This window comes from Haliaeetus albicilla, chromosome 11 (genome assembly GCF_947461875.1).
Source record: "Haliaeetus albicilla chromosome 11, bHalAlb1.1, whole genome shotgun sequence".
In the NCBI taxonomy this organism is placed as follows: domain Eukaryota; kingdom Metazoa; phylum Chordata; class Aves; order Accipitriformes; family Accipitridae; genus Haliaeetus; species Haliaeetus albicilla.
Window position 1 is genome coordinate 38,892,956 of NC_091493.1, and position 25,183 is coordinate 38,918,138.

The window sequence follows — 25,183 nt, forward strand, 5'->3', positions numbered from 1 at the left end:
TGTCAAAAAGTAAAATCATGCTTCAAGATTCGGCGGGTTCACAATTAACCACTGACATATAAACATGAACTCTGCAAAGCAGTTCTTAATTAAATGTAAAATCAAGGGAAACTTTCGTATTTCAAAGTTTCTAAGGGGAAGCGTAGCAAAAATTAACTTCATAAGCCTAATACTGATTTTCTGAGTATGATATTAAAGGGAGGGAGAAAGTGTGCTTGAATTTCTTCCTGTGCTGGAATAAAAGGGAGCGTGTATCGGCCCTGGGAGCGATGGCTAGATTTGGAGTTGCACCGGTTCCATATTGGCACGTTTTGTCGTGCTAATTTCTCAGTACTGTTGCCCCGACGAGCATTACACGTCCTACTTAATATATTCATTGGTAGCTTATTATATAAATGAACATGTACTAAATTTATCTGACTTTCTAATGGAAATTGTAAATTCAATTATAATAATTATCTACCTATCTCTGTTATGTCTTCCTGCCTAATTTGCTTGCAGAATCTAAGCTCTGGTAGGTTTTGTGCTTGTTATTTATAGCATATATATTTCTCATTGTATTTGCATTGTATCTGTTCTTCAGAAGCAGGTTTTCAGGGATAATTTGATTGTTCTCTGATCAATATGAAGGGCTCATTTGTTTGAGAAATGCCTTTGATCTAATTGAATTAAGAATTATTGCCAATACACTGTTATTTAAATTCAAAATGGATTTTCACAAATGGTGCTATGAGCAGAGTTAGTTTTTTCTAGTGATAAATATGAAGTAAAAGATATCATCTGAGAGCAAAGCACTGAGGAAATTTTTATGTTTTGTAATGTATTTTAGAGGGGCACCTGGTTTATTTAGTTGTGAAATTAATGTCATCTCCGTGAGGAGTTCTTGGTGTTGTCTGCTGATGTTCTGCAGACCACCAGCATTTCCCACAGTTTGCCCAGAGCCTCCGCCCAGATACATGACTGTCACTAAGCAGTTTCTCAAAGATTTTGAAATCTGCCGATCACAACTGAATGTGTGAAGCTAAATAACATTGGCAATCCAGCTCTTATTCAGGAGCTAACTGAACATACCAGGTTAAGTAAATTATTGATCAGATAGAGGAAATATTTAATGGTTCTGACTGTAACACTTAAGAGACAGATCATCAGTGGCATTTTAATTAAAAAAAAACAAGAAGAAAACAAACAAACCTTCAGTTTTGCATTTACTAAAGTAAAATTCTTTTTTAATCTGCTTTTCATATTAGTCTGTTGACTTGGTTTTCTGACTCGGAGATCATTGCATCCCACTGTAAGTCAGGAATAAACAGTGCAGGGCTTTGAGCCGGCTCTGGAAAATGAATCCCGCTTACTCAGCAGGGTTTTTCCTGAAGTGTGCGTTTCAAGCAGCAGTGCCCTTTCGAGACTCAAACCTTTTAATACCCTGGTTGTTTCTTCAAAAGAGCTCACATAAACTTTAACCGGACTGTGAACGTGAAGGTCTTCATCGCCAAACGTGTTCAGTGCTGTCCTCATCGGTGGGCAGGGGAATGCAGCTTTCCAGAGGGGGCAGCCCCTTCGTCTTGGTCCAGAAGTTCTCATTCGGTAGCAGATGAAAACCAGCTGCTAACTCGGAGAGCACTTGGTAGCCAAGGAGGAAGGGGAGAGCACGCACGTCGCCGCGTTGGTGGTGCTGCTGGAGAGGCTGGCGAAATGGAGAGCGGGGGGTCTTCGCTGCAGCAAAACGGAGAGACGAGCTCAGGGCACGGCGTGCCTGACGATCGTTTGTGATCCCCGTTCATTTGCCACGGGGGAGAGCCGGGAGGAAGGAGGAAAGCTGTGAAACAGGTTGGGAAGTGTTTCTTGCCAGGTGGGATACAGGAAAAATATTCCAGCAAAGATCCAGCCTTCCTGGCTCTGGCAGTATGCAGTCTCACCTTCCTATTTAGTCTATGATTAGTAAAACTATCTGGTAAAAGCTCCGGATTTATAACTTCATGCTGTCTTAAAACCTGCTTTGAAGAGGGCATTCAGTTACCTTAAAGATACTTTTTTCCTTCTACTCTTACACATCTCTGAAAACTCCCAGTCGCTAGATTGCAGGAGCGTTAGGAGGCTCTCCGGGCTTCTTTTGCCTCGCGGCAGAGGAAAGGCTGAAATGTCCTGGCACCCCCCGTGAGCCGCTCTTCTTTTTGGACAGCAGCTTTGGATAGCTTTTAAAAGAACTGGCTTGTTTCGTACACGCTTTCACATGGGTTATCAGTTGCTTGTATACCAGTTTCTTACTGTGATTGAGAAATCATCCGTTACATTGTCCAAGACATTAATAAAAGTTGGAATACGAGTATCAAGGTTGCAAGTGCAGCACACGCAGTGTAACGCTAAGGCACTTCAGATGTTTGAACTGTTCTTGTAGCAGTGATTAAGGAAATTTGGCAGAGTTGGTGTGTGTCGTCACGTTTTAAGTGTTATCACGTGGAGCCAGCAGTTTAGTGTGGGGTGGGTAAGGTGGGATGGATACAGTGAGACACAAACAAGTGGAAATGAAAAAGCATCATTATGCTTGGAGGAAAATAAAAGGCGGTGGCTGGCTGAGCGGGGGGGAGAATCTTAGGGAAAAACAAAACCAAAGCAGCATTTATGAGCTGTGACACTGCGGTACAGCCTCAGTGCAGTGATGGGAAAACTGTAATGGCTGCATAGCCAAAATGCTGTAGAAAACCTGACTGCAAAGTGTATGAGCAAATTCCAGTGTTCTCAAGCTCGCTCTGAAACAGATTTTATCATATATATATGATTGAACATTATGAAAAAAAGTCTTCATTTCCATAATGACTTTTTTAATTTGTCCAATTAGCGGGTGAATCTAACGGAGGGTGCTCTTGTTCTGTTGTATGATATATGAAGTGATTTAAAATATGTATATTTGAACAGTCTGGATTTCTGTTTTGAGTACTTTAATTATAACTGAATGTGTAATAGTAAATTGCAAGTTACTTATCTCTTTAAATGGTTTCCTTTTTTTTTTTAATTATTTGTGTTCTAAATGTGCAAAATACAAAAATAATGGAAAAGCAATGAAGCTGTTGCTTCAACTTGGCTTTTAAGCTCTGTAGTGCATAGAGGCTGAGGGCAATCGATACAGACCAAGAAATCAATATCCTATCATGATATAAAGTGGGGAATTATAAACTTCTCCAGTGCTTTCAAAAGATTTTTCCTGAAATACTGAGCTAATTAATCATGAACCCTTGAGAGATTTTTTTCATTGTCAAAAGTAAAAGTTATATTTTAAGCTAATAGCCAAGAGCATCCAGTATTCGTAGTAGCAAATTCTGCAGAGTAGTTTTCAGGAGTCAGAGGGCTGCAGACTTACCTGCTGTCTCTCGCAGTTCTATATGAAACAGCAGATGTTTCAAAAATCCATTCGTTGCTAACACGGTCTATCAAAATTGGTTTCTTGCAGCACCTGCCACCTCCGCTCCCCAGCAAGACCCCCCCGCCTCCACCTCCAAAGACAACTCGGAAGCAGACGTCTGTTGACTCTGGGATTGTCCAGTGAAGAAGGAAGCGGTTTTTTCCAAAGATAAAGTTGTAACAATTCATTTCCCTAAGTATTTTATGGTATATAATGTTTACCTCATTCAGGCGTGCAGTATCTAACATTTAGTGCAATGACTCTAACTCCGTAAGAAATCCATTTCTAGCCGTGTGTCGGAAACAACACTACATCACCCCTCTTTCTGGGGTTATTCCCTCCCATAACTTGAAAGAAATCTGGATTTCTACTTGAGACTGGGAGGTGTTCATCAACTGACAGTACCCTCTTCCTAAACCTTCTCCCTGCTTCTTCTGAATAACTTCAGGCACTTAGGTAGCTATGGAGTTTAAAATGAGCTGAGTATTCTGTACCTAATCTCGGTGCGTATAGGAATCGATGACGATATTCACAATGAATTCAGTGCACGTTGGAGGAGGCTTCACAGTAAGGAGAAGCCGCCGTAGGATTTCCCCAAATAATGGTTCTGCCCAGGGCTAAAAATCAGACAGAGCTTATTTGTGAAATGTGCCTTCTCTTTAATTGTTCTGTGTTACAAATAAACTGATTGCCAATGGGCTTTGTAAAATTAGTCGTTGGTGATCAGTCATTTCCATTTTCATTCAGTTGGCCGTTCCTCTGGGTGTCAATCAGTGGGTAAAGCAAGGAAGCCTTTTAGCTGCTGACGGGCACGAGCGTATAGGAAAAAAAAAAAAACAGAATAGGCAGATAGGAGACTCCCGGCCGTTCTGGACCTAGCGGTTGAGTACAGGAATGGGAAGAGCTTTTTCTTTTCTTCTTTAATGTGTAATATTTCATATGGATTAGGATGAACTGAATGGAATCACTTTGTCCTTGTGCCATCATTCTGTACAGCGTTTGTATATATGATGGTTTTTAGAATGTTTTAATTTTTATGGTGCCTGCTTTTCATGTAATAATGAATTAATGTACCTGCAAAGAATGCCTTGCGTATTTTTAATTTCCTAATTGCTGAAAGTGTAAAAAAAAAGCAATTTTTTTTCCAGATATTAGGCTTTGAGAAATCTTGGACAATGATGGAATGGGGTGTTGGGAGGGAGGAAGGAAACTAACTTTATATTCTAGCATTTTTTATTGTCATCACACTTTCGTTTTTTACTATCTACAGTCTTTTTACTCTTACGGTAGATTGTTTTTAAATATACCACTGACTCAAAAAATAAAATATTATTTTAAAAACGCGTCTAAGAAAGTGAATACATTTCCTTGGTATTTTTGATTCTCACTGCAGAATTTTGGGAGCTCTTGCACTCCGGGCTACATATACACTTACTGTCTTTATTTCTGAACAATTTTGAGGGAGGCCATGATAAAGCTGAAGTTTTTTCATTGTACTGGTATGCTTCTTCCTGCATGTATGTAGTACTGAGATAAAACACACATCGTTGTATGCTGTCAATATTCATAATGATAGCTTACTTTGTAAGTTCTCTGTTGCTGAACAATTCAGGAGACGGATGAGATTTAGGTGATATTTTCTACCTCAAGTAGCTGCTACATGATGCAAGTAGCTGGCAGAAGCATGACTTACACAGCAGTAAAACAATAATGTTCTTACCAAGGCAGAAAGATTGCCCTTCTCATAAAAAGAGGCTCAAATGGTCAATTATGTATTCTCGTAATTCTGCCTTAAACCATCATGTCACTTTGGATCAAACGAACACACTTTTTCTTGCAATGTGAGATAACATCAGCTACCAGAGTGTCTCAGAATTTCTGTTAGATATTGTCCTACAGTTCCCTGTTTGTTTTGTTACTGGTATAATCTCCGTTTGAGAGGGAGAAGCTGGGAACGATTCTTAGCTACAGTCGATCAGATATTCTTTCCGTAGACAGTCAATACTGTATTACAACTTTAATTCTATAAGTCCTTCATTTAATTGAAAATTGCTTTAGAGACTGCTCTTGTTACGGTGCAGGAGATTGCGCTGGGATGCTGGTGAATTTTCCTCTTTTCTGTTCCATTTACTTTCTAAGGGAGAGGAAGAGGCTTTCACATGGGCCTCTAACTGGATGCTTGTAAATTGTATTTCTGATAATGTGTTTGTTTTCACACGTCCTTAGCAAATTCCTGTGCTCATGCAAGTGTTATAATTTGGCCCCGCAACACTCCTCAAATAAGAGCTGCACTTTCAAATTGGTCTTGCAGTACAAACTCTAAATCTCATCTGTGCATATGTGTACAAATATCCAGGCTGAGACTGGGAATTGAAAATCAGACTCTCAGATTCACTTTCAGACCCAAATTGTCACCATTTTTACAATCTAACAGCTTCTAGGCTGTAACTCGTATAAAACCCAGCCAGAACGAATCATTACCCTCCTCAAAGTGTTGTAAAAACACACTTCAGCAAATCCAGAAGCTAATTCGGTTACAGTCTCTAAGCAGTGAACAATCCTGCGAAGGCTGTTATTTTTCCTACGGTGCGCTCGCTTCCTTTGTACTCCAGTGGCGTTGTATCAGAGCATGCCAATGCAATCTGAATTTCTTGTGACATTGTTTGCAACAAAGCTGAGCCATTGCGGGAGAGCTTGATACAAGCCAATACAGAAAAAGAAGGTTATTTAACCAAAGTGGTATCACACTTACTCTGTCTTGTTGACGTCCTCACACGGGTAGAGGGACGCGTGCCCAAGGAATGGGTCCAGGGTTGCTTGTGGTCATGTAGAGGACACGAGGTGCCTGCTGTGAAGTCCGCATCCCGTCTCCTCCGTTATTCTGAGGTTGGTGAACAAGTGCTGGTTGTTGGATGTGCCCTTGGTTCCCTTTGGGAGTTGGCAGTGACTCTGATCTTGTGTCTCTTTGTCCTACTTCTGTGGGAATTCAGTAGGCAGCACTCGATGTAGTCGATGTCTGTTGTCTCCCCACCTGGTGAGGATGCCGTACAGTTCCAGTTCTGCTCTTCATCTTCCCACCATCATCCCGTAATGGCCTCAATGAGTCTTCTGCTTTCCCAACCTCGATGCCTTGAGTAGCTGCATGTGGATGTGGTGGGATCCTGCTCCAGCTGCCACTGCTTTATCCTCCTGCCAGCAATCCTGGTGCCTCCACACCCGAAGATCCCCATTCAGACTTCATTCAGATCGATATTTCTGCTACAGGAGGTTGCCAAAGGAAATCTTCTAGGAAAGATGACCCCTCTGTGTCTTCCACAGTAGACCTCGTCCAGGGCATTAGCAGGATCCACAGGGGCCAGGTTTTCACCGTTTAAGAGAAGTGCTACTGTTCAGGGATTAACCTCCCCCCAAATGCTGTCCCTTCACTCAGACTTGAGGGCAATACCACAGGGCTTTGCAACAGAAATTTTCCTAAAGGAAGAAATTCAGAGGTGTCAAGTTGCAAGATAGTGTGAGAAAACAGATTTTTCAATGGGCAGTAATTTTTGCTTCTTGAAAGTTAGCTTGAATTTACTTACTGAAAGTTAACTTACAGTGCCAATATAAAAATGAGAAGCCCTTAATACCATTTCTCTGGGTCTTAGCTTGGGAGTGAGAGGGCAGTTTTTACAGGTGCACGCATCAATTCCCATCAGTCCCATGCAAAAGCACAGAAGATTTGTTGGGCAGCAGTTGTTTGTTTTTTAATCAGATTTATTTTCAATGGGAAGCTCAATGCAAAGGTCAGTTCTTAAGCTGGTTTCCATAATTGACATTTATGATTAGTGAAATGTCTGTGATGGCATCACAAATTCTGTTGTAAAAGTGTTTTTCAATTCAGTTTCATCTTAACATAGGTATTTTTCTTTACCATGGATGTCTGTGATATGTGACTTTACAGGGAAAAATGATAAAAAGTTTGCAGTGTGTGTGTATGTATTTGTTTATGATGTATGAATAGGAGATTGATGTGAGTGTACATACATATGTGTATATATGCATACACATCTAAACACACATGTTTTAATGTGAAGTATCTCACTTCATTGACTAGTTGAGGTGTCCATGTTCTTGCTTCACGTTAGACATCTTCCCTATCGATTCTTGTGACCTTTTTGGGGACCGTTCTGTGCCAGAAGCTCAACGTAGTGTTGTTGATGCCAGTTGTCCTGTGATGGATGTCCACAATTACCTATTTTTAGTAAAGGTTCTTTGGATAAACTAGTCATTTCTTGCATACATCTTTGACACAACCAGGTGAATTAGGCAGAAAATTTCTTACAGATTACCAGTTACAGCTGGTTTGATGTTTAAATATGTGTAGACCAGACCATGGTGTAACAGGAGTCATCCTCTTCTTCTGATCCAGCGATTACCATCCCGCGCTGGGCTTTGGAGTATTTTTGGATGCCGTTTTGAAGAAAAACAAAGTATTTTATCCCCAAGCTGAAGGCAGAGGAAGGTAAGGCAGAAATTGTTTTCCTGGATCTGTTAGCGTTGTGTTGGATATGTGTGCATTTGCGTTTCACAGAGATGTTGCTGTTCATCTCCTGTAACCGTCAGAAGCGTGTGCTGCCCACAAGTGGGTTGCCCTTTCTGTTGCTGCTGCCTTTCAGCCCTTACTGGAAACATGCAATGCCTTGTCCAGCTTCTCCCCATCTCTTGTTTGAGTTCTTTGTGTTCGCTTGCGATAAAAAATGTTTCTTTTGATGGTTTGGTTGGGTTTTTTTTAAGTAAATGCAGGACACCCTTCTGCTTACTGTTAATGCATCCTTTGAGATGCTACATTGATCAATTGCCAGCATTTTTGCTCAGTATATTTAAATTCAGTGCAAGATGCTCAGGGCGCACACATGGACTGGGCACTCCGGCCCCAGGCTGGAGCGGGTCTCCCAGGAGGATGGGTGGTGAAGGTGGCCAAGCTTCATGCCCACTCAGTGCCGGGCTGCCACTGCCTGCATCCCTCTGCACAAACTGAGTTTGGTGTTTTTCAGTTTGCATATACACCTTACCTGGTGATGAAGCAATAAATGAAAAAGTAGAATATGCTCATGAAAAAAAGACCAAGTGCTTCAGTGGTGGCGACCACTGAAATTCAGGGGTTTCCTATATCCTCAGCTTTCGACATTAACACAGTAATGGGAAGCGTGAGGTCCAGCTGCTCTGACATTTCAATTTCCTCTCATTCTCCTTTTGTACTTTTCATGGATGTAAACTGAATTTCAGGCTTGCAATTGCCATCTTCTTGGTGATGCAGAAACGTGTGGATTGGTTATTCTATGGGATCTAACCAGCTGTTCTCCAGTGAGGCTATTTATAGGATTTTTAATTTCCCTCGGTTTTGTCATATGTTTTCTGCAGACATGAATAATTACTGTAAATTAGGTTTCTCTATCAAATGACAGACTTAATTTTTTTTAATTTCCAGTGCGCGCAGTATTGTATTATAGCACTTTAATGTGAAGTTGCTGAATTAAATAACTCATTTCACATCTAACCAAGCTGGCTCTGGACCAGTGCGTTGAGGACACGTACTGACCCCCTTGTGAGACTGAGCTGGGACGGCGACTCCATTCAGTCTCGTGTTGCGTTTAGCCAAGCGGTTTCCATTCCCTAACGCCATCGTGTTACAGCTACACATTGATGCATGGTTTTCGGAATCCAAGCTGACCGTTTCAGATTCATTGCTACCCTGTCTGCCATCCCAAACTTGCAGAGATTTTATGGGTGGTGAAACATTGCTATTTTGGGTTGAATCCATATTGTTTTGGCCATTCGCTCAGCTTTTCATTGCACAGTTTGGCTCTGATGCTGTTGAACTTCTGTGTTTGCAGCCCAAAGTCTTGTAGAGCTGGGGAACTAAAGAGAGGGACATCAGCCATAGTATATTAATGCTACAGAGTTGGTGATCAAACCATGTTCTTCGCTGACACCTTATGTTTAATATGCTTTATTTGCAAACATTTGCAAATTATTATTACGAAGCTTCCTCTGAGTTGGAGCTCAAGGCAGATTTCTGTGAGCCGCCCATATCAACACGTTCTCATGGTATTCAGCCTCCTTGGTAGACACTCCCATTTCCATTTTTCAGATGTTTTTTCTCTCTTAAAGTGCAAGAAACCCAAATGGTGTTTGAATCTTCTTGTTTGTCAAATGATTCCTAAAAAAACGCCTCTGAAAAGGCTTCGGGGGCAATATCTGCTTGGTCCCCAAAGGTGGTTGCTTTGCGCTTTGTCACGACAGAGGTGTCCTGTCCTCGCTATGAGCGATGCTCGGTTGCCTGCCCCCACGTTCTTTGGGTGACTCGCCTCACATCATATAAAAAAGCTTGGAGCCTCTAATTGTCCTCATTCTAATGAGGAATAAGCACCATCGGTCTCTCACACATTTCCAGACCAGGAGGTCTAGCTGCTTAACAGATGCTTGAAAAGATGCTGGTTCTGCTGTTATTGAAAGCTGTGGCCTTCTGCCAGTTTGCATCAGAGGGGAATATATGGTGTCATCAACATTTGAGGGAGTCCTTCACAGAGAGAAAGCATAGACAAAACCAAATGTGACGCTGTTTTCCTATAGATAAGGCATTTTTTGTGTGTGCTCCTGATGTTGGCTGTTCTTCCAAGTTTTATATTTATTCTCTGGCCTTATTTTCAGCACTGTAATCCCAATTTAAAGTGAGTTTTCTTTCTCCATCATTCCTATGAGCAATGACGGATCACTGCACCAACAGTGGAGAACCCAGAAAATGAACTACAAAAACCATCTTGACGAAAAAAACCCACTTGGCAGACTATTAAGCAGCCTGTGGAAATGAATAGGTTCCCAGGCACCATTTTAGAGCAGTTGGACATGGGTTCTGTGTTGAATCGCAAGCGACTGATGTAGAAGTGTAACAGTTTGAGAGGTAAAACAGCCCCACCAGCTTCGGTCTAGGCAAAACACTTCTTAGATTAGCATAAATTATGCAGTTTAAAACACTTATTAACATTTAATTTAACATTGTGAACGTTGGTTTGGGAAGTGTGTTCTTGGAGCAAGAGAAGTCATTGCAGAGCGCAGGAACTTCACTTAACCTGTAATTATTGTTTCTCTGAAAATTTTATGTATTTTCGTGCATTTTGATTGCATGTGCTCAAAATCTCTCAGAGAAAAAATCCAAATAAATCAACCATAAATTCAAACATTACAAAAGAAAAATGCCTTCTTTCAAAAGATGAGGTAGGTAGCTGCTACCTACTAGTGTTACAGGAGGTCTGTCGTGAGATATTTTTAAAATCATGTTGAGATCTGGCTGTCAATATCTCAGTCTACTGGTTATAAACTTCCTTCCATGTGTTTATTACAGTGTGCAGCTGGCAAATATATTTGTTTTCGTTGTTCTTCTATGCAGCACATTATTGGTAACTTGCTCCTCAGAGGGAAATAATAGCAAAAAATTAGAACTAGAAGATTTGTTTTTAAAAAAGAGGTCCTTTTGTGCTGGACCATCCTTCCGTGTGGCGTGCAGTGTCTGAACGGGCGCGCGGGAACAGGAGTAGGCGTACAAACACAGTGACCCTTGGAGAGAGGCAGAGCACTTCGGAAATTCCCATCAGGAAAGAAATCGGTGTTCGTTCTTGTCGCAGCTGCTCCATGGGGCTCTTGGCATTGTGGCAGGAAAGTGGCTTTGGGAAAATTAATTTCTTTTCTCCAGTGTGAGGTTTTCTGGTGACGTGGTGTCTGTGTAAGGTCAGCAGCAGAAGTCACGTCCTAAGGTATAGGGCAGGTTGCTTAAAGACCTGGAAAAGGTGAAGTTCTGTTTTGTTGGATGGCAAGCGCAGTATTGCTCTCACAGCGTTTGCACCTCTATTCTTCCAAAGCGAAAAGGAGACACCAAGGGCTAAACCCTCTCCTAAGTTACAGCTCTGCCAAGTCCACTGAAGTCATCCCTTCGCAGGTATCACTGCAGGCAAGACCTAGCATCCTTCCCCTAATATTTAACCAATGCAAAGGTTGCCATTAAGCATCCTCAGGACAACAAAACTGCAAGGCTAATAGTAAGTTTATGCCTGTAGCACTTGCAAACCTCATTTCAGTATTACATTATTATTTTTCTTGGTACAGTTGTAATACTTCTGCTGAAGGGGGTGAGATTGCTTTTCTAAAGTGTTGGTAGAATTACAGAGGAGAAGTCTTGCCATAAAAGCTTAGTTTGTTCCTCCTGTACACTATAACACTATAGTATTATGAATTTTTTTTTAAATATGGTCATTAAGCACATGTCCAATTTGCCTAAGTAACTAATTTTCATTCAAGAGTTATTCAGACAAAATCACTGTTGGTATCAATGGGCTATAAAAGGGAACTGATTTTTGTATTTTATTTAAAATAAAGGACTGTTCTCCAAAAAATTAATCTTAAAGTTACAAGTAAGCACAAACAATAATAAAGTTTAGTTTAGCTGTAAAAGTCAACTTTAAGTGATGATGAGTCAGTTCTTGATGATGATCAGTCTTGATGCTTTCTGTCCTGTTGATAAGGCTTTGATTTAACTGCGAATTGCCTTCATTGGAAACCATCTTATATTAGAAAGTGCTTTACTCTAAAAAAGAAATAATTTGGGCATAATGAAGAACTTGGCTGCAGAGTCTTATTGAGGTAGTTGGAAGCAAAACGATGATTGTGTGTGGAAAAGCCGAACCCACGGCAGCCGCGAGCACTGGGGAGCTGAAACTCCCTGGCCTTGGGGAAGGAAAAAGCTTGCCAAAACAAAGCAGCGGCTGACTTTGTTTTCTGTCTGGTTTCATTCGGTAAACAAAGCCAATTAGTTAATGGAATCTGCAAGGAAAGCATCCTTCTGGGTGCTTTGGCCCTCTCCAAGCTGGGAGGTGAGCAGTGCGTGGGTTTGGAAGTGGGGGGCATGGGGAGGATGAGCATCGTTATGGCAAAGGGATTTATTTACAGCCTGCCCAGCACGTGAGGCGCCCGCGGGGACTGCTGCGGGTACGAAAGCTGTTCAGGGAAGAAATACTGGCTCTCTGGAGGCAGCTGCCAGCACGTCGCGTGTCCGTCCTTTTTCTCTGGGAGTGTAGTTAAATCCTGTATAAGGCACAGCAAGAAGCGTCGCCCTTTTTCTCAGCGATCAAGGCTTTGCAACGCAATAAACGTGAAAGCCGACGTCAGCCCAAATAGGAGAAATCCGAATGGAAATGGAATAACGTCAACATGCCTGTTGGATGGTAAGGAAAAATGGAAGTCCTCCGAAGGAGCTTTGGAGAAACGTAGGTTGCAGCGTGGAGGGTGAGGTCCATGGGACAGACCATGGCTGGGCAAAACCCACCCATGACCACGAGTGTGCTTTCAGCAGATGCAGCTCTAGATGCGTTTCATTGTACGTGACCATTTCATTATGATCTTTGGTGGTTTGATTCTCTTGTTTCTTCACCTCCCAAGTTGTTTGCCCCTTGATTTCGGTTCAGGCTGGGCATTTTGTTCACAAGAGCAGCGCTGACGTCCACACCAGTCCCCATCCCCGCAGCACACGAAGCTGCATTTCGCTCATAGGTTTTTTTTTTCTCCCCCGTGTACTTGGTACCTACGAGGCTCTTCCAGAACAGCAGTAGTAGGAGCTCCGTGTTGGCGGGGAAAGGCTGATCCCAAGGCAAGGACCTCACCCCGGCACATCACGGGCAAGAGGAGGGGGTTGATTTTTGCTGGGACCAGAGCTGTGCCAAGCTCTGGCAGTGTTATCTAACGCAGAGTTACCCAAGTTCAGCGGGGATGCTTTCCTTTCCTGCAGGCCATTGTAGTACCATTAAAAGAAACCCAGTGTCTCTGCATGGAACTTATTTTTCTCCAGTGTTCCTTGTTTCTGGCTGACAGCAAGCATTAGCCGGTGGTACGAGCTAATTGGAAGTGACCAGTGACCGCAAAGCCCCATGTGGGAGCGAGAGCCTTGCTTCCTCTTTTTTAAAATACTGACGTTTGCATTTAAGACGTTCTTTTTTCGCTCCTCTTTCTCCTTCCTTTCCCTCCTTGATTTCTGTTACTTAATAAGGGAAAATTTATAAAAGGGAACAACTGGAAAGCGCATTTCGTAAACAGGAGGGTGCGGTTTCACCCACCCCTGTTATCCTGTGGGCAGGAGCGTGGGGACGTTTGGGTTTCCACGGGATGAGCTGTCAGTGCCTGGCTCTGCTCTTGCTGGCTGCCGTGCCGTGCCATGCCATACATCATCCCTGCGGACCCCTCTTGCCCCAAAGGAAGGGCTGAGCCCATAGCGTGGCCCCATGCTGGAGCCTTCCTCAGATTTGGGAATGGCACATCCCAGCTCGGGCATGGCCCAGAAGCCATGGGGAATCTCCCAGCGGAGATGTGGGGCTGTAGGAAATTTTTTTCCAGGCAAAAAGTTGGCGTAGTTGGGGGGCAGAGGCTCAGGGGGAACCTCAAAACTCCAGCAAGGGGGTTTTGTCATTCAGATGAGGATTTACGCGGGCATATACAGTATCAAATGGTACTCGTGTTAACACTGTGCTGATAATAATAAATCAGTGTAGCCATTGCATTTTATTTTCACGATAAGAAAAATGAAAGGGAAGAAAGCCAAGTGCTTACCTGTTTTACCAGATAATTTACCTGTAGTCGAGCTATAAAATGAATGTCGCTTGCACTTCTCTTCTCTCTTAAAACAAAATGATGGAGCAGAGGAAGGCACCTTCAGGCAAGAGCAGAGCTAGTGGAAAAACAAAAAGTAGAGCACATGCTCCCGTTGCGTTTGCTGAGAAATGATGTGAGCATTTGGCAGCTCCCCACGAGGTGCTGTGGTACCCGGGCATTGCGTAGGGGAGCGGGGAAGGCTGGGCAAAGGGGCAGTGGGAAGGAAAGGCTGTTAATTAAGAGTGGGTAGCAAAAAGTAGCTGGTAATTTTATCTTTGTTTCCTAACCTCTGGATTTACTTTCAGATGGGGAAGTCGAAACTGTAAGGTGCTTTAGGTTAAAATTCCATTTGTTTTGCAGGATTTCTGCCAGAGTGCTGTTTCTCTCATTTATAATGAACTGGAAAAGGTGTGAGTGCACCTTCCAAAGCACTTAATCACCACTGCTCATCATGGTCTTTCAAGCATTTGGCTGCATCATGATGACGATGGGTCAGAAATTATCTACAAAATAATGAATGCATCATCCACTGCACATAAAGAGGAGCTTTGGCAATTCAGTGCATTATATGTGCTATGAAATATTTTAAATACATTCTGTAATTTTTTTGTCCAATTTCTCTTCTGCTGGATAACCCCATCTCTGTGTGTGTCCCTGCCACAGCCTCCTGTCCCTCCTTGGGCTCAGCCACTGGTGGTCCAGGGAGCCAAGCTCTGGAGTAGGGTAGGGTTTCCGAGACAAGGTCCAGCATTCAAGAAGAAAAAAATACTTGCATGGCAAGGTATAAATTCCTAAAGGAAAAAATAATAAGTAAAAAAACCGACAGGGAATGGGAGTCACTGGATCACTGAGTCCTTGGTCAAGGTGTCGGTTGCTGGGGTCAGTGATGCCATCCAGGCATTGGTGCTGACAAATGATGGCAACTCAGCAACGTGGAGGGATCCGGTTGTTTTATCAGGGATAATGGCCATACCTTTGCTTAGCTAAAGGGCTCTTCAAATGCGAGCTGTATTCTGTGTGTGTCAGCCAATAAATAATTGCTGTATCATTTAAATTGTAAGCTGCTTGCAGAGTCTTCTTGCACACGGCTAGAGAAGCTGAAAAAAAAGTTACTGCTATGATGCGTGTTGTCAGAGAAAACAGCGTTCACTGCCTTTTGTTCCTTCCTAGAAATTGGTATCCAGCTATTTTTCTTTGAGAGAGGAAAATTGCCTCCTTTGAAGGGCCTCTTTTGAAGAGGAAAGAGGATCAGGTTGTTGTCGGTCTGGTTGGTGCAGACCTCGTGGGATTACCTGCCTTAAATTCCCACCATCATAGGGTGGTCAGTGTTTAAAATCTTAATACTTCAAATGAGGACTGAAGTAGGCATGTGCCATCGAGGTGTTTCTTTTTACTTACCATTAGAAATACTGAAATTATAGCTCCACTATAAATAATTGTGTTTGAATATCAAAGATTATATCCATGGGGCAGAGGGGAAGGAGGCTCTAGGATTACAGACATTTTCATTAGGAAACACCACCAGCAAGGTCTGGGGTTTACTTGTATTGTAGAAACTACCACCTAAGTTTTCTAGATGATATCCCCCTAAAAAGTAGCGCTTTTATTTTTTCTTCCTGCTCAGTCTAAAATATAAAAGGTGCCTGGTTATGTGGGAGCTAAACTTTTAAAGTTATTCTGAAATTGGCATTGGCAACTGAATTTTGTGTTATTTGCCTGTGAATTGACACATAAGATTACATGCTAGTTGTTGGGTTTGGGGTTTTTTTATCTAACTAGTCCATCAAAATAAACTCCAACTGTGGTATTTAGATTTTGGTAATGACATAGGTATGCATATCTTCTATACTGCAAAAAAAAGCTAAGTGTACATAAATAGTGTCATTTCAGTTCTCTGGGGAACATGTTAGCTATCTTACTACTTAAACTTTCTACATTTACATCATGCTATTCTATGTCTTGCATAACTCTGGTCCTCAAACCTCCCTAAAATGAGGTGGATGCAGCAAAGTACTGCCTGGATGATGTGCATGGTAAGATCTTGGCCTCCTGAAATCGATGAGAGTTTTTCATTACTTTGTTACTCCCAAAGCTGTATTTTCGCTCAGGTTTGGTTTGGTTTGGGTTTTTTTAACGCCTATAAGGTTTTTTAAATCTTTAGTGTCTAGTTCACAAATGGGAAGGATTCAGAGAAAGGGAAGTTTGTGCATTTTGCAATCTGAACGCTGGCAGGCGTTGGAGCTGTAGGACATTCAGCCCGCTGAGAACCAGGTCCTTTCCCTAGTTCATCCCACGCACCCCCAAAACCTCCCAGGTTTGGGCATCTCCCCCTTCTTTCCTTCTCAAGCTGAACCACCCTGGGAGGGCGAACATCCCCCTGACCTGAGGAGCTGAATTAGCGAAGATGACGCTTTCATTCTCTATAGCTCCACATCCCGCTCTTTGCTCTCGATAAGGTCTCTAGTTTCTACGGCTTTCTGTGACTTTTCCTGTCTCTTTTCAACTGAATCCAGGCTTTTAGTCATATCAGCCCTTAAACTCTCAATGCAGAGCTCTACGTCTGCCGCTCTGCAGCACAGAGAAGTTGGCAATGTGGTAATATATGTATAAGGTAGATTTAAAAGCGTTTTCACTTAAATGGATTTGATTTTATCATTCTAGATGACCTCCACTTCCCAATACATTGCTCTTATCAGGCGCATTGTAGCTGTTAGGAGAAATGGAAGTCAACCATTCTGACAAAGTTAAGGGGAAAACTCTGGATTTTGAATATTTGGGGGTTTGTTCTAAGCAATAGACCATTTTTCTTTTGCTCCTTTATTTACAGGGAAATATTTGTTTGATACTATCCTGATAAAAGTGCTATGCCAACTTACCGTTAAAATTCAGAACCCAAAGTAGATCAATCTTACAATTTCTCTTTTAACTTTAGACTTGTCAGGCTCTATTATTCTCAATACAGTTTGACAGTTCTAGGTTAAAAAGACATCAATTACCTTTTGAAATTACCCTCTCTGCTATAGGATTAGCTCTATTTCTGCTGACTTTGGAAGTTCATTGTGCCTAGTAGATATTTTCGGGTGGGGGTGTGCCTCAAAATGCTGCATATACCCGTTTTATTGCACTCGACTGGCTGCCTTAGCAATGGCTGTGGCACTTGGTGGCAACCGTGTCTTAGTCTTTCGTGACCACATTAGTCATTTTAGTTATTAAGAAAAACTCGTTTGTGTGGGTTTACTGGTGCCGTTTCACTCCTCTTGCAATGTGTACAGATGGTAAATATGGTATTTTGATATTGCACTTATTAAACATGCAGAAATTGAATCAGCCCCAAAGACTGTTGCTATTGTATAACTACTGGCAGTTCTGTTATGTGCTGTGCAGAAAAACACTTTCCAGTTCCAGAGGTGACTTCAAATTTTCTCTTCCCCATTGGAATGTGACCAAGACTCTTGCAGGTATTTTTGTTTGGTTTGTTTTGTTGGTTGTTTGGCACCTTTTTTGTTTGTTTGTTTTTTCAAAAAAAAAAAAGATAAAGTAAAAATAGGGGAGAGCAGGAGAGGAGCAGAATGGGCTTCTCCAGGGGATGGTTCAGCATTAGATCTTTAAAATTGCATTCCGGAGGAACCTTCCTCTAGTGCATCTCCTGTGCCTAAAATGGCTTTATTCATCAATACCCCTATGCTTCTGTGCAGGTCTAGGTGGATAACAGAGAAAACTTCAGATTTTTTTTTTATGACAAGTAATTAGTTGAAGAAGTCTGGGTTTGAGCAAAAGCCAGAAGTTCTCATGTTCTCCCATTTCACTTATTCCATGACTGTATTTGACCTGTATCTAATACGTTCTGCTGTTACAGCCTCCCCTTTCCTTCCCAAACCTAGTCAGACTTTTGTGCATATTTTCAGTGACAGTGGATGAATTGATACTAGAAATGTCGCAATTTAATTTATAACTAGAAAATAGAGAATGTGACTGCAAAGCAAATATTGTGACCCAACAACAGAACTGTCCTAGATTCTCACATCTTGTTTTGAAATTTTATGACAGCCTTATTGCCCAAGGGTACAACATAATCACTTCGCAGTTCACTGACACGCTTTCTTTTAGCATCTGTACTAAATGCGGTTTTATCCCCACTGCATATAAGAGCACTTTTTAATTCTTCAGACGCAAAGAGAAATCCCATCTCCAAGTGTATAGTGGCTAGAATTGCATTTATTTTAATTCTGAATGTAAATATGCTTCGAAAATTAACAATCTTTCCACCTCCTCACCACTCAAATTCTTCACTGATGATACTGGGTTTCTGTCTTTCGTAAGCATTAGCCCTGGATAACACCATCATAGCTTACTCTGTTGTAATATTTGACAAGAAAAATTCTGAGTATCTGAACTGCAGGGTCATCATTTGCAAAAGTTCCTGGTGGCACCAGGAGAGGCATGAGGGGCTGCAGGATCTTCCTGGCATTAAGTCAGGTCGTGCATGGAACGTTTTGGGTGCTGCAGTATCGGGCTGATGGGGGCTGACGGTGTAGATATGGTAGACTATATCTACATATTCCTATTTATACGTGTGTGCAAATAAACTATAAGGATATTGCTCTGTTTTTCCATTAAAGTCGTATGTGCAAGGTCTGAAAATCAGTGTTGCAGATGACTAAAACTGCAGTCTTTATCCTGAAAGGTGCTTTCAGTGGCACATTTCTGGATCGTATTAAATAGCTTGGTAAAATAGCTCAGCAGCTGAGTAAAAAGGAGATGTTCTTACTTTGACTCGTCTCTCCAAGAACCGCACTCGGATCTTCCAGGAGCACCTTTTGTGCTAGCTTCCTCTGAAATCAAGCTGCCGTTCACCTCGATTTCAATGACACTTTGACGGCAGTTGAGTTCCTCAGAACCCCCACTGCCGTGTGTGGAGCCGACGAAGAATGAAACGGACTTGGCTGACAATTTGGAACACCGTTCCAGAGGAAACAAAAAAGTCCCACTGTACATTTGCTGCCGAGATCGTACCTGGCATCTTTCGGAAATGCAGATGGTAGGAAGCAACACGGTGGGAAAATGTCCCAGGAAAAGGGACATTTTCTCCTTGTCCCAGCCAGACCTCCACAGAGCCTCTCTGACTCTTCGTCCTCTCTTTTCTGGATGGCAGATTCGACGTTTGCCAATATACTGTGGTGTGTTTCCGCAGTGGCCGGGGCTCTCGGCGCCGTGACAGCCTTGCACAGAGGTTATGAACGAGCTGTGTGCCCTGAATCGTTTCACCTGGCTGTTACCACGTGCTTCCTAAGTCTGTCATCGAAGAGAGACTTTTATGTCTCAACATTTCTATTTTCTAGTGCCTTGAATGAAACAGGACCTTCACATGCCCATGACCAGCACAGCAGTTTCTCATCTTTTCTTGGTGCATTAAAAAAAAATATATCTGTCAGTGATTTGCAGTAAGTTTTTGGGAAAAGCAATTGTCCTTAAATTAATAAGCAGAAGATAAGTCATGAAATACTGTATTTGCATCAGTAGGTATTTATTTTTTTACAAAAATCACCTTGTTGCTTTTATTTACTAGAATTCCAATTTGGGGAGCATCACCAACGCAGGCAGAGCACCACTCTGGAAGCCCCTTTGCTGCAGATGAGTGTCGGTGATCTTCACATGCTGAAACAGCTCATAAAAGAAGTAGACCTCCTGTTATACTACCAGAAAAGTAATTAATATAAAGAGATGGGAGAGTAGAACATTGATAATCTCAACCTTTTGTATTTCATTATGCTCCGTCGTTTCCTGTCTATGGTTTTAATGGATCAACTTGTCTTATGGAAATTAGATATCTCATAATTTATCTGAATTTCTGACTTTCAAGTTCTGGGAGAGGGGGGGTGTAGCTGTTATTTTTTGTATTCTTTCCTTTCTACTTTTTCTTTTCCATACCTTCTTCTTTTTAGGATCTGCATTGATACATGCTTTCCTAGGAAGTGTAGATCAATTTTAATTTTAACCTATATATACTATGCCTTGAATAGGTAGGAGTATTAAAGTAATTTTGAATCTTCAAATTGGCTCTTAAATTGTATACAAAAAAATTGAAAATGCCTTCTTCTACAGGGCAGCATCGAACCTGGCAATGATCTTTGCTCCTGGAACATAAGGAGCAAATTTAAAGGAAGATCTAAAGCACTTCCAAAAAGCCATAAGCAATCGAAACGCCTTTCTCTAGCTACATGAAAATAATCCTTTTTTAAAGGGTACTTATTTATTTATTAGGAAGGATTCAGAGAGGAGTGAGCTATTTATCATACGTAAATAATTCGTCTAGTGCTGAAAATGAGACCACACTGGTTTAGCTCAATGAATGTTTTAGAAACCTTCACCCTATGTAGCAAAATTTTAAAATATTTCCCCCCAAATATTTATACCTGTGCCTGCATGTTGCTATTGCATGTGCCTGCTTTGATATTAATGGCAACATCATGAGTTATCATATCCTAAATAGTCCTATCCTGAGGTATGTACTGCATCCCAGCATTTTTGAAGCTTTCCACTTCAGAGACATTTTGCCCAGATAGTAACCTTCAAATTTATTTTAGTTCTGTTTTCTTCATTTTGCACTCCATTTGATCAGTTTTATACTTTGCCTGCACTGCACTTCACATTTGTCTGTGTCACATGGAGTTCTTGCTCCACTTACTCAAGAGATCAGGAACCTGTTGAGTAGCACTTGACCCAGCTTGCAGGGACAAAATTTCACTTAGACCTTTATATAAACAAATATCATCTATTTTAGCAATGAAGCAGCTCGTTCCAGGCTGCATCCCCAAAGTGTGTTTCTTCCTCAACACCCGGTCAGGAGGAACGATCGTGTCTTTCTGGAAATCAAACTAAATGGTTATACATGTATTGTCGCTGCCCGTGTTTTAAAGCCATAGAAATTCAAGGTTTTTCATATGGTTTTTGCTCTCCCGGGCTGTTAGTACGTATGAACTAGTTTCATTTTGCTTTTGGTATCGTTCGCATTGTGTTTAATGTCACAGCCCTGGAAGCCGATGGTCCTGACATAGTTTGCCACACGATTTTGAACACAGTCAGAAGACACGCTCGTGCAATCTCTCATTTATACACTGGATAAATACCACCTGCGTGCTTCAACTCTACGTGACTGAAATCAGAAGAGGTTTTCACATGAACCTCAGCGGGAGCAAAACCTGGCTGAGAGTGCTCTTGCACACACGTACACGCAGATGCGTGAACCGCTCATGCGCGTCTCGGATCCACCTGCCCCGGTGCTGCAAAAATACCATTTTTGTACATCATGTCTGAAAACCAGTGACTGTAACTGCTCTGGTAGAGGCAGGGAAAGGGCATTTTGACTGTTACATTCCATAACCATCACTGGCGTCACCTAACATCCTCGCTCTTTTCCACCACCTTGAAACCAAGGGTATGTATTAAAGCGGCTCCGGTGGTCCCGGCGTGGCTGAGGGTCTGAGCTTGCAGGCACCACCCGGGCGTCACGAGCTGTAGACACGGGCCGAGAAAAAGCAAAATAGTCTGTGTCAGGAGGCACGTGGCTGACTCGGTCTAAACACATTTAGAGATTACTGTTTGCATCTGCAGTCCTGCGGCTGGGCAGCAGCACAGAGCACCACTCGACAGCACTGGTGGGACCGAGCGGAGCTCGCTCCAAGACCATCTGTCCCTTCAATAATCCATGAGAAGCACTTTGGTGTCCGCTCCAGAGCAACAGACCTGTGCTGTCTTGAGAGGAGCCGCTACGAAGGTGGGTGATGGCCCCGGCAGGGCAACTGATTTCAGAGGGGAAAGCAGGAGAATGAAAAAAAAAACAGAAGAAATTGGAGTTTTCCACTCCGTATCCAGTTCTAGTGGGCTTGGGCTTGAATGCTACCCTAGAAAAAATAGGGAGCTATGGGAAAGCATTTTCCAGTTGGGAAAAAAATGACTGGGAAGTTGTAAAGCACAGATGCTTCGGCACAAAAAGGTGAGCTGCCGTGGAGCAGGGCAGCAATATTCAAGAGAGGGAAGGAGAGGTGGTGGGTTCATCATGCAAGCGTCAGAAGGGGAAGTTTTGCTGGGTGCAGAAACCCATTTATAACAACCGCCATGCAATTCTGACTGACTGGGGTTCTTCCTTGCTGTGTGACATCTGGATGAAGAAGATTTATCTCTTCAGTGAGATTTAGTTCCTTTTCTGTCTTCATTCACGATGTCCCGTGGCATTTCACTCATTGCTACTGAGAAATGTCTCCCAGGAAGGGAGATCCTGTCACGCAGACATGAGCTACGCTGGATTTGTTGTGACCTTTGGTGAAAGCTAGCAGGAAAAGGACCAGTATCCACAGTTGTTTGATGTTAAAAACATTCCTCTTCAAACTGCAAAAATAATTACTGTTATGATCAATGTTCATGCAGTGCTTCATTTCTGGGGACACGTGTATTTTGACAGGTCCTTTCTCAGGAGTGTGTGCTGGCAGGAACAGCTTAAGCTATCCTCCAAAAAAAAATCAGGTGCAGCTAGAGACGATTTTTCTTATTTCTTATAGCACGAAGTGCTGCCCGCTCCTCATACCTGATTGGGATTCCCAGGCACGCTGCATTGAGATAATGAATAACAACAGTACCGGGACAAGACTTCACCAACTGGCAGCAAAAGCCCATCGCTCCTAGGTTGCAGGGTGCTGCCCTTTGCAGGCTGTCGTGACGAACCGACATTCCTCACACGGCCTCGGTGGCCGCAGGCATCGCTCCAGCCCTGGCACCGCTGGTTTCATTACTCCGCCGCATCATTTCCATCCCAAGGCAATTTTAGGGCATTTGCGCCTTAACTGACTCTCACATGCTAATACTCTCGGTCATTAACTGCAACACAAAACAGATATTAGCTTTTCCTGATAACGCCTCTGACATAAACCCACTTATTTCATCCATCATTTCTGTCCTCATTGTTCTCCACGTCTCAGAATTTAATACTGGAGGGGTTGAAATATTGCGTTGCAGTGTCTGCCTTGTTGTTTCTCCACTTCATCCTCATTTGCCGTGTGAATTGACTTGGGAGATGTCTACAGACAGCAATAAAGACCTTTCAACACTTCTAGACAAATTCCTCTTCCTACAGCAAAGAGCTGGCAATAGTTCTCAGCTCATGGAAAGCTGTCTGGAATTCTCATTTTCATGTCTGAAAATGGCCACAGACTTTTGTATATCCGCAGGCTTTCGTATAGCCGACTTTGTTGCAAACGTGTTGTGAAAGCAGACATTTGGCAAAGTAATTAAAAGTTGTGAACGCTTTATGACTGTTGTTCCAGGTAGTTTGTTGTGCTATTTGACTATTTCATTCACTCACTGTAGGAAACGCCTTCATTTTCCAGCGCTTCCTAGAATAATTGATGTTATTGTTACTGATATATTTTGAAATCTATGGACATTCTTTTGCACCATTTTTTGCATTCTTGTGCATTCCTTTTTGTTGGAATTAGTGTATTCAGCACAGTCCCATGCCCAGGCTGTTGATAATGATAAGCTGCACAAAGAAATGTAAACCAAGCTGCTGCAAATATTTAAAATGATGTCACTGCCACATGCTTTACCCGAGTTTGGGACAATGTACCCTTTACTTCTCATCCGAGGACTTTTTTCTGTGTCAATGCTTTTTCTAATTGACTTTCTCATTGTAATGATTTCTCTTAAATTATTTGATAGGCAGTGAAAGTCCAGATTACTGCCACCACTACTGAAATCCTAGAATTCTCCATCATCACTGAACCTGCAGCCAACTCAACATCACCTCAAAAGTCATGAACTCCCACACCATACTCCTGTCCCAGAAGCTGTCTACTGTCTGTTCCAGAAGAAAACTGGAGGAAGACAGAAAAACTGGACTTCCAAGGTAACCGCTTTAATAGATACTTTTCTAGCTGAAATCTCAGGCAGAAAACATGTCCATCCCCATTTCTGTGGTAAGAGGCAATGCATTAGAGATGGATAGGAATGGTCAATACCTGCTTGCTGCAGACAAATGGAGTCCTTCATGGGACCTGTTCTAGGAATAAGTTTAAATTGGTTCTCTGATGACATCTTACTATTAAAACTGATGAGCTGAAGTCTTTGCGAGAGTGTTTTTGCAGTTGTCTGCCACTGCAGGACCGGGCTGTATAAAATATAGTTGTACTGGCTCAAAGAAATTTCAAGTAAACAGATGCAAATGTTACAAACAAAATCAAAACATTGCAGTGATCCTAATTATGAAAATAAACATAGGCTGTGCTAAGAGATATGTACTATTGCAAAATAAATGATAGAGTGCAAGATAAATCACGCAGTATTAGAAGGAAGTACAAAGGACTCTATAACATAGGAACCTTGTTTGCAATTATAATCTCAAATAATTTAGGCACTTCATTTACAAGTGCATGCTGTTCCCAGGCATTTTCAAAAATTCCTGAAGCTCTCAGCTATTTCACAAAATAATCTGCTTCATGTGTCTGTAACATACATAGCCCATATGTTTGTTGACATACAGTCTCTCTGGCTATCAGACTTAAATCCTTTTGGGGGTTAAACACAGGGTTGTGATGTGCACAATAAATATCGATTCCTATTTTCCACTTAACGCAGAACGAAATAATTGTATACAGTTCTAAAGTCTTAACTGCTGATGGATTTTTCCATGAGCAAAGGCAGACAAAGGAACACACAGAGTTTTCCATCAGCATCCCCCAGGGCAGTAGCATCACCCTTTTTTTAACAAGGACGTTTCAGTCCAAGCATTTTTCTGCTCTACATGCAGTAGAACAGGAGAGAGAGGCTGCTGATAGGATATAAAGCAAACCTGTGTCTTTTTAGGGTTTTTAACCAGCATCCAGAATTCTCTCCAGAAACTCCTGATGTCTTTGACCTGCTAACCCTGGCTGCCTGGAAATCAGCACAGATTGCTTCTTCATTATTGCTTGATGTTTCATTGCATCGGTCTCCCTAACAAATATGTAGGGAAGTTTATATGCAGCAAGGCTGAGAAGAAAACATAGTTATAAAAAAAAAAAACCAAACACTCTATGGCTTGTCCAACAATACATGAAAGTCTTTTATCTGGTTACTTGACATTCA

General features: G+C 42.1%; 1 protein-coding gene across 2 annotated transcripts in view; it reads left to right on the plus strand.

Annotated features, from left to right (window-relative positions):
- Nucleotides 1-4,756, plus strand: part of DOCK1 (dedicator of cytokinesis 1) — a 313,031-nt gene extending 308,275 nt beyond the window's left edge. For both annotated transcript variants that reach the window (XM_069797209.1, XM_069797210.1), the window contains exon 52: nt 3,446-4,756. In XM_069797209.1, the coding sequence (XP_069653310.1) occupies nt 3,446-3,541 (96 nt within the window). In that variant the 3' untranslated portion in view covers nt 3,542-4,756. The remainder of the gene's footprint in view (nt 1-3,445) is intronic.
- The last annotated feature ends 20,427 nt before the right edge of the window (nt 4,757-25,183 follow it).